Raw genomic sequence first — 8,985 nt, forward strand, 5'->3', positions numbered from 1 at the left:
CATGCGTACCGGTAGGAAATGCGCATATTTTGTGAGTCTATCTACGATCACCCAAATACCATCATGCCTCTGCTTTGATTCGGGGGTCCCACTACAAAATCCATGGAAATGTGCTCCCATTTCCATTCCGGAATTTTTAATGGTTGGAGTAGCCCTCCAGGTCGCTGATGTTCTGCTTTAACCTGTTGGCATACTTGACACTTAGAGACGAATTCTGCGACATCCTTCTTCATTCCATTCCACCAAAAATTCCCTTTTAGATCTCTATACATCTTTGTACTCCCCGGATGTACTGAAAACTTTGACTTGTGTGCTTCAGACATGACTTCATTCCGAAGATCATTGACGTCCGGTACCCATAAATGTCCTTTCATCCATAGGATTCCTTTATCATCCACTTGAAAATCTGGTAACTTACCCTCCTTGATTTGCTCCTTGAACTTAGCCAACGACGGATCTAGGTCTTGACTCAACTTGACTGTTTCACGAAGACACGGTTGTGCTGTTAATGAAGCTAGAATATTCTTGCTCATGTTCTTTCGACTCAAGGCGTCAGCAACTTTATTGGCCTTACCTGGATGGTAGCTTATGGTGAGATCGTAATCTTTTAAGAGTTCGATCCATCTTCTTTGTCTCATATTCAGCTCCTTTTGCGTGAATAAATACTTGAGACTTTGGTGATCAGTGAAAATTTCACACTTGGCACCGTAGAGGTAATGTCTCCAAATTTTCAGTGCAAACACTACTGCTGCTAACTCTAGATCATGAGTGGGGTAGTTTTGCTCATGAGGTTTCAGCTGTCTAGATGCATAGGCGATCACTCTCCCTTCTTGCATTAGCACACATCCCAAACCTTCCTTTGATGCATCACTATAAATTGCAAAATATTTTCCTCCCTTGGGTATCACTAGTACTGGTGTAGATGCTAACCTTTCCTTCAGGACTCCGAAGCTCTTTTCACAGTCCTTGTTCCAATCGAACTTTATGTTCTTTTGGGTGAGTTTCGTAAGAGGTATAGCTATTGAAGAAAATCCTTCAACAAATTTTCGATAATAGCCAGCCAACCCTAGGAAGCTTCGAATTTCAATCACTGACTTGGGTCTGGGCCAGTCTGTTATTGCTTCAAATTTCTTGGGATCCACCGAGACTCCGGCTGCTGAGATAATGTGTCCCAAGAATGCCACACTTCTTAACCAAAATTCACACTTCTTGAATTTGGCATAGAGTTTATTCTCCCTTAAGGTTTGCAGTGTAATACGAAGATGTTCTTTGTGATCCTCTTCACTAGGTGAGTATACAAGGATATCATCAATAAAAACCACCACGAACCTATCAAGAAACTGCTTGAAAACTCGGTTCATGAGGTCCATAAATGCTGCAGGGGCATTCGTCAAGCCGAACGGCATTTCTAAAAATTCGTAGTGCCCATATCTTGTTCGGAAAGCCATTTTTTGAACATCTCCTGTCTTGACCTTCAACTGGTGATAGCCCGATCACAGATCTAGTTTGGAGAAAACAATAGCTCCTTTAAGTTGATCAAATAAGTCATCTATCCTTGGAAGAGGATATTTGTTCTTGATTGTGATCTTGTTGAGCTCTCTGTAATCTATACACATTCTCATGCTTCCATCTTTTTTCTTGACAAATAAGACTGGGGCTCCCCACGGGGATGCACTCGGTCTAATTTGCTTCTTGTCTAACAGCTCTTGTAGTTGCTCTTTCAATTCCTTGAGTTCCGCTGGTGCCATTCGGTAAGGAGCTTTCGAAATCGGAGCAGCACCAGGCTCTAGCTGAATCTCAAATTCTACCTCTCGGTCTGGAACCATTCCGGGTAGTTCCTCCGGAAAGACATCTGGAAACTCTCGTACCATCGGAAGGTCTTCTAGTTTGAGCACTGGCTCTTCTTTTACCTCGCTCACCATAGCTAGGTAAACTTCTTCGCGACCTTTTATCGCCTTCCATGCTTGGGAGGCCGACAAGAAGGGTTTTCGTGTCTTGGTCTTGCCTTGGAATATAATTTCTTCGAGGTTTGTGGTTCGAAGTTTAACATTCTTATCCCGACAGTTAAACACTGCATGATGTCTAGACAACCAATCCATCCCAAGGATGACATCAAATTCTACCATGTTGAGTTCAACCAAATCAGCATCAAAGATTTGTTCACAGACACACACTTTACATTTTATATGTATTTTGAGTGTCTCAATTATCTTGTTAGTAGGGGTTGCTACTCTCAGTGGTTCAGTTAGTTCCTCAGAGATAAGCCATATCTTTTTAGCAAATCTCTTAGATAAAAACGAATGAGTGGCACCACAATCAAATAAAACATATGCAGGATTAGTATTGATTAAAATGGTACCTGCCACGACTTCATTCGCCTCATCTGCCTCTTCTTGTGTGATAGCAAACACACGAGCATTGGGCTTTGTCTCTTTAGGTTGAGCTTGCGCAGTACCAGCATTCGGCCCGATCCTTGGCTTTACTGGTTCAGGACAATCGGTCATTCGGTGCCCCAACTTCCCACAATTGAAACAGGCGCCAGTTTTCCGATGACATTCCCCTTCGTGACGGAAGTTGCAGGTAGGACACGGTTTGATCAATGGTCGACTCGGAGCAGAGTAAGTTCCCTTGGATGGTCCACCAGCTTGGTTCGGGCGCTTGGGTGTTGGCCCCATTGCAGAAGATTGACCAGACAGAGGTCGTTTGTTCTTGAAGTCGTCTTCCCGACGCTTGATATCCGATTCCGCTCGGATAGCTGCTCCCATCAAGTCTGCAAAGTTGGTAAGCTGAAAAACTGCTAACGCCGACTGGATTCGGCTATTCAACCCCTTTTTGAAACGGTGCAGTTTCAGATCATCATCTCCCATAATGGTTGGGGCATAAGATCCAAGCTCATTGAATTTAGAAGTGTACTCCACCACTGACATATCTGAAGATTGCGTGAGGTTTTCAAATTCACTTAGCTTCTGAATTCGAACCTCAGCTGGAAAATATTGCTTCAGGAACGCAGTGCGAAACTGTTGCCATGTGATTGCTCCAGCAGCTAACATAGCAGGCGAGACAGCTTCCCACCATTTCCTTGCTTTATCCTCCAGAAAAGGGATTGTTACCTCCACTTTAAGTGCTTCAGGGAATTCAAGTAAACGCAATTGGTCCTCCATTTTCTTCATCCAATTTCTTCCCACCTCTGGGTCAGCATCTCCCTTAAACATTTCAGTTCGGTTCTTACGGAGCGATTCATAATGGAATTTTACTCCGTTCTGAGCAGGTGGGGGAGGTGGCGGATTACCGTTGCCATTGGTATTTTCCATCCCTTGGAGGGTCGTTGCTACTATTGCTGCGATAGCCGCAAGGTCTTCTCGGCTCAGATTGATTCCTGGAGGTGGATTCGCATTATCTCCATGATTGTTGTTGCATGTTCTTGGGTGTCTTCCGGCCATTTCCTACAGTAAGAGAGTTCTAAGAGTTTGTCGAAACATGATACTTAAAAAGAAGGGAAATAGCAGAATAAATGAATCAATAAATAATCCCAAGAATAAAAGTTATTTTATTGATTCTCAAAATGTCATGAAGATAAATGAAGCAAAAATCAAACCAAGTCTCAAAATATTAAGGTATCATGCTGAATCAAACAAAACAATGCTGAATAAAAGGACTAAGCTAGATGAAAGCCTAATCTATAATCTCTCCATCGTCCATGGCTTCATTTTCCGCAGGAACAATTTCGGGGTTCTCTTCTGTCACCATGTCTACTTGTTGTAGATGATTTATATGCTCGAGCAGGGCTGCGTTAAATTCATCACAAGCTTGCACAGAGTTTTGCAATACTTGCACTTGGTGTTGGAGTTCTAACGATGCCATCATTCTTTGGTTGCTTAGGTCTTCGAGTAAAGTGATGGTAGCTAGGGACGACTCCAACTTCTTTTTCGTCTCATCATGTTCTTTCTCTTCCTTATCAAGATAATATGTGAGTCTTTCGACGTCGGCTTCGAGGTGGTCCCGATGCTCCTCCATCTCACTCTTGTTCGCCTTTAGCTTCTTCATGTCTTCCATCATCTCCTCCTTCTCGTATTGCTCCACATATAGTGAAGTCCTCAATGACTCGATAACTTGCTCCTTGCTTCGAACAACGTTTTTGCGAGCCGTGACTTTGGTGCAAGCCATCTTCCTAGAATAAAGAGGGATAGGTTCAAGTTAGAATTCAAATTGATGAAATTTCAGGCAGAATTTATATAGAACAAGATTTTCGGGCAATATTTCCAAAAATGGAAAATTTTGAGATTTCTTTATGGCCAGAAACTACAAGTCGAGGGTGTCATGGGACAATTCGCGAAATTGGATTTCGAATTTTCTAGGTGAATTTATAAGCGTCCGAAAACTTTCCTAAAATGGCAAAAACGCAATTTCGGAGGCTTAAACGATTGAATTCGGGCTAAAAGCGTCATTAATCATACATAGTATGTGTTTAACTCAGAATATCGTTTCGGGTCAGGATACGTAGGGCTTTGGTCAAAATTTGACAACGTCAAATTTTTCGGTACGGAATCCCATCCGAATTTATGAACCTGGCGTCTCTGATACCACTAAAATGTCACGCCCCGAGACCGAGACGTGCCACCGGCGTTGTTTCAAATTCACACAAAATATAAAACAACAAGCCTCGTAGTACAGTATATGCAAACCAGTCTTTTCTCATAAATGAATGCTCCAAAAATATTGTCTTTACAACACGATAATCCAAAACTAATAACAATTGCGGAAGCGTCTATAAACTTAAATAACAAAATATTAATGTATTAATCCCAAAATGAAATAACCAAATAAACTCTTAAAAATTCTTCTATCACCACCCCCAAAACATATCTTGTTCACGCTCTTCTAAATCATCATCTGCATCTTCATCTGGGAGGAAAAAGTAAGGGGGTGAGTGTTTTGGGAAACACTCAGCAAGTGGGGGCCGATCGCTCATACCAAAATATATACATATATATTTATTTCAAAAAACTCATGAATTAATTTAAATCATAAACATTTCATATCATGTCTCAACATAGCATAGCATAAATAACATCATAACATATTTGACATGACATAACATAATCTTTGACAAGACACTGAAATTCATCTCATTATTCGTGGCTAACTGATCAGTCCCCTATATGTAATCCCTCTAAGGGGTGAGGTCATAGAACGGTTATTATTACCCACCGCATCAGGGCCATAACATAACATGGTTCGGAAATTCCCTTTCCACTCTTAATTTGAGTCATAACAATGTCAAAACATACTTATAACAAATTCATCAAGAATATCAATTACATAGCAAAATTCGAAGGAATATCATGAACGATCGAAATTTTAAATTATACATAATATTTTAAAACAAAGCCCACTTACTGTAAATGTGTACAGAAATCAAACAACCTTGCAAAGCCTGGATCGAGAATTCAAAAGAAAACTCGGAAATTCAGAATTTGTTTATCTCCAAAAATTCCTAGGTATCACTGATAGTGCCTGCAAGAACCAGTAGATTTTGGTTAGCGTACAGTACGGTCCCTGTTGTGAAACTGGCGTTCAGATCAATCACGATTGATACCCGGTGCAGCGGAAGTTTAAAAATTTTATTATGGAACAATTCCATATTGTGGGTATCAACCGTTCAACGATTAAATTATTAGTGTGTGTAAAATTTAAATAACAATTATTAAATTTTACCTTCAATCTCGAATCGAGATTATTGGACTCCAACAGATTTCTCTGCTCTTGTTGTCTCTCCCTGGAACCGATGAACTTCTTCAATCAGGTCCACGAATAGAGGTTTAATCCCTCTGATAGATTGCACTAGAAAATCTATCAGAAGTTTTCTACGAAGAGAATAAACGAATTTGATTCGCTATTCCAGACTGCAATTCAAAATCACAGACCGGAATTTCTCACGCAGAGAAGGGAGGGGGCCGGCCGAATTTGAGAGAGAGGAGGCTAGGGTTTTCGAAATTTTGCTCTCAAAATTATGACCAGTTGTATGTAATTTCTGTACTGCAATAACTTATTTATAATGCAGGCCACTAACAGCTTAGGGCCCATTAGTGATAAGTTGAGGCCCGACAAGCTAAGCCCGCACGTTCAGAAATTAATATAAAATTCATCGTGACTCCGATTGATGAACCGATTTCACCAATGTGCACAGAAACCATTTCTGCACATTATAAAGTCAAGATAAATTTTCCTGAATCCGAATTCAGTGGTTTCCAAAAAATGTCCATCCCTATGTCATTTTAGGAAATCCTACTCCCTTACTCTTATTTAAGAAGTCCAACTTCTTTATTCATTAAATTTAACTCTTTAAATTTAACTATCTCAACGGGGATTAAAACTCCATTACACTGTGTGACCCTCAATGGTTCAGGGATACAGCTAGCCGTGGGCTCACAACTCCTTGTGACTCGGAACAACACTTTCCGACTTGCCCAACGAATCATGGTAAAGCGCCTAGCAACATCGCCCCATGATTCCCTAGGTATCACTGATAGTGCCTACAAGAACCAGTAGATTTTGGTTAGCGTACAGTACGGTCCCTTCATCCATATATCCCGATCGAATCAACAACCATTGGTATATCGAGAGTCGCTCAAGATTCGATAACTATGCAATACATCTTGAAGATCAAATTAGTGACATCGCATGTGCTACTAAGAAACCATTTCTTAAATCACATCAAGTACTCTGGCCAGAGATTCGTCACACTAATATCTCCTCAGATCGCATAGGATATCCACAGTCGCAAGTATGTGGTGAATCCTTGACAACAATGCATCGACTCCTATATGTGTTGTAACTGTACCCAATCCCGACACCTGATGACCCCCATAGAGTCGGTAAACGAGTCAAAGCACAGTACTAGCATATAGAGTCTCCATGATGTTTCAAGTAGTAAGGACTAATGGTGTACAACCAAAACCGCGGACTTTATCCACTCGATAAGTGATAACCACTTGGAAAGTCCGGATAGGGTAGTTCGATTATTCATCCTATGAATATCCATTTGCATGCTTCGAACATCTCCATGTTCCCTACCAATGAAACGTGGTACTACGCATCGCAAATGCTAGTCTCAAACTCGAGCGATCCTTATCCTTATTATCGGACGGCTCAATCGACTAGGAACAGTTTAGAACATACAGTGACTATAAGATGTATTTCATGATAGACATCCCCATGTTCTACCACATCTTACATACACTATAGTATATTCAAGGTCTTTATCAAAACAACAATAGTATATCATAATATAACAATATGAAGAAAGATAAAGTCATTGCCATTAATAAAATGTAAATTATATTAAACAAAAGATCGTTTGTACAAAGAGTCATCAAAGCCCATAGCCACAAGTTGGCTCACTGGGCACCCACTCTTTCAGTCCCTTCATCCATATATCCCGATCGAATCAACAACCATTGGTGCATCGAGAGTCGTTCGAGATTCGATAACTATGCATTACATCTTGGAGATCAAATAGTGACATCGCATGTGTTACTAGGAAAACCGAGTAACCTAAAACACATCATGTACTCTGGCCAGAGATTCGTCATACTAATATCTCCTCAGATCGCATAGGATATCCACACTCGCAAGTATGTGGTGAATCCTTGACAACAAAGCATCGACTTCTATATGTGTCATAACTGTACCCAATCCCGACACCTGATGACCCCAATAGAGTCGGTAAACGAGTCAAAGTACAGTACTAGCATATAGAGTCTCAATGATATTTCAAGTATTAAGGACTAATGGTGTACAACCAAAACCGCGGACTTTATCCACTCGATAAGTGATAACCACTTGGAAAGTCCGAATAGGGTAGTTCGATCATTCATCATATGTGTGGGGACCTCGGGTTGCTAATCTCATCTTACAATTAATGAACAATTAACATTCATTAAACATCAATTAAATAAACCAAGAGCCAAGTAAAAAAAAATTTTTTTTTTTAAAAAAATTTCAGTGTCTCGCTCGATCGGTGAAAAACACCCGATCGAGCGAGCACAATTGCTCAACTCTCGGTCTGGAAACAATTTGGCCTCGCTCAATCCGTCAACTTCTGCGGATCGAGCGAGCCAAAAACTAAATTCTCTGTTTTGCAAAATACAAGGCTCGCTCGATCCATCAACTTCTGCGGATCGAGCGGGCTTCAAATTCCAGAAATCTGCAGAAATACATTTTGCTGTCAAACTCGAGCACTATCACTTCCAATCACCAAATTCGATCCAAATCATGATATATCAAGTCCAAAACATGCATATACTCATAAACAATGTCATAAGCATTTATACATGCATTTCATTACATCGAACAAGTCGCTAAAGATCGATAAACGACATAAACTATATCAAGTTTCATACATGTATTCCAAAACCAACATAACTAAGGTTTAATGCTTCTAAAGTTCAATACATCATCTACAACCCGAGTCCTCACGTGCTAGACTCTTTCCCAGCTGTCAATGACGTCGATGACTAGCTCCTGCCCCTTCTGTTGTCATGCACACATACAAAACAAGACAACAGCCGGATAAAATCCGGTGAGAAACAATTCTCAGTATAACCAACATATAGAAAGCGTTAAATAAATCATCTTGACTCTATTTAAACTCGACTCAACAAATAGAGTACGTAAACGCTTTACAAACGAATTGATTCACATAACTTCAAAGCCATCAAGATTCATAACTGATCTTGACATGGATATCCATTTAACGAGTTCGTAACCGACTCGCAAATAAGGTTAACAGCAACCTTGGCATAGAATCAATTCAATATAGCATCATATCAACTCAAATATAAAGATCCACTACCTGTGATGGATCGAAAACATCACAATCAAATCAAAAACATAAACAAGTATGTGGTTTTTGCGGGCCAACTCAAGATTAGTCGTTCTTGAGTTTCAAAGTCCCTACTTCGCGATGTCGTCATTATACCTTCG

General features: G+C 40.4%; 1 protein-coding gene across 1 annotated transcript; it reads right to left on the reverse strand.

Annotated features, from left to right (window-relative positions):
• Nucleotides 1-1,493: 1,493 nt before the first annotated feature.
• Nucleotides 1,494-3,440, reverse strand: LOC140888969 (uncharacterized). The gene has a single exon (XM_073296662.1). The coding sequence runs from the start codon at nucleotides 3,438-3,440 to the stop codon at nucleotides 1,494-1,496; it is 1,947 nt and encodes a 648-aa protein (XP_073152763.1).
• Between the last annotated feature and the right edge of the window lie 5,545 nt (nucleotides 3,441-8,985).

The sequence above is a fragment of the Henckelia pumila genome, chromosome 3 (assembly GCF_033568475.1).
Source record: "Henckelia pumila isolate YLH828 chromosome 3, ASM3356847v2, whole genome shotgun sequence".
Lineage (NCBI taxonomy): Eukaryota > Viridiplantae > Streptophyta > Magnoliopsida > Lamiales > Gesneriaceae > Henckelia > Henckelia pumila.

Bases quoted from the DNA above. Each gene is read 5' to 3' on its own strand.
- LOC140888969 (XM_073296662.1), bottom strand. From the start codon at position 3,440: ATGGCCGGAAGACACCCAAGAACATGCAACAACAATCATGGAGATAAT.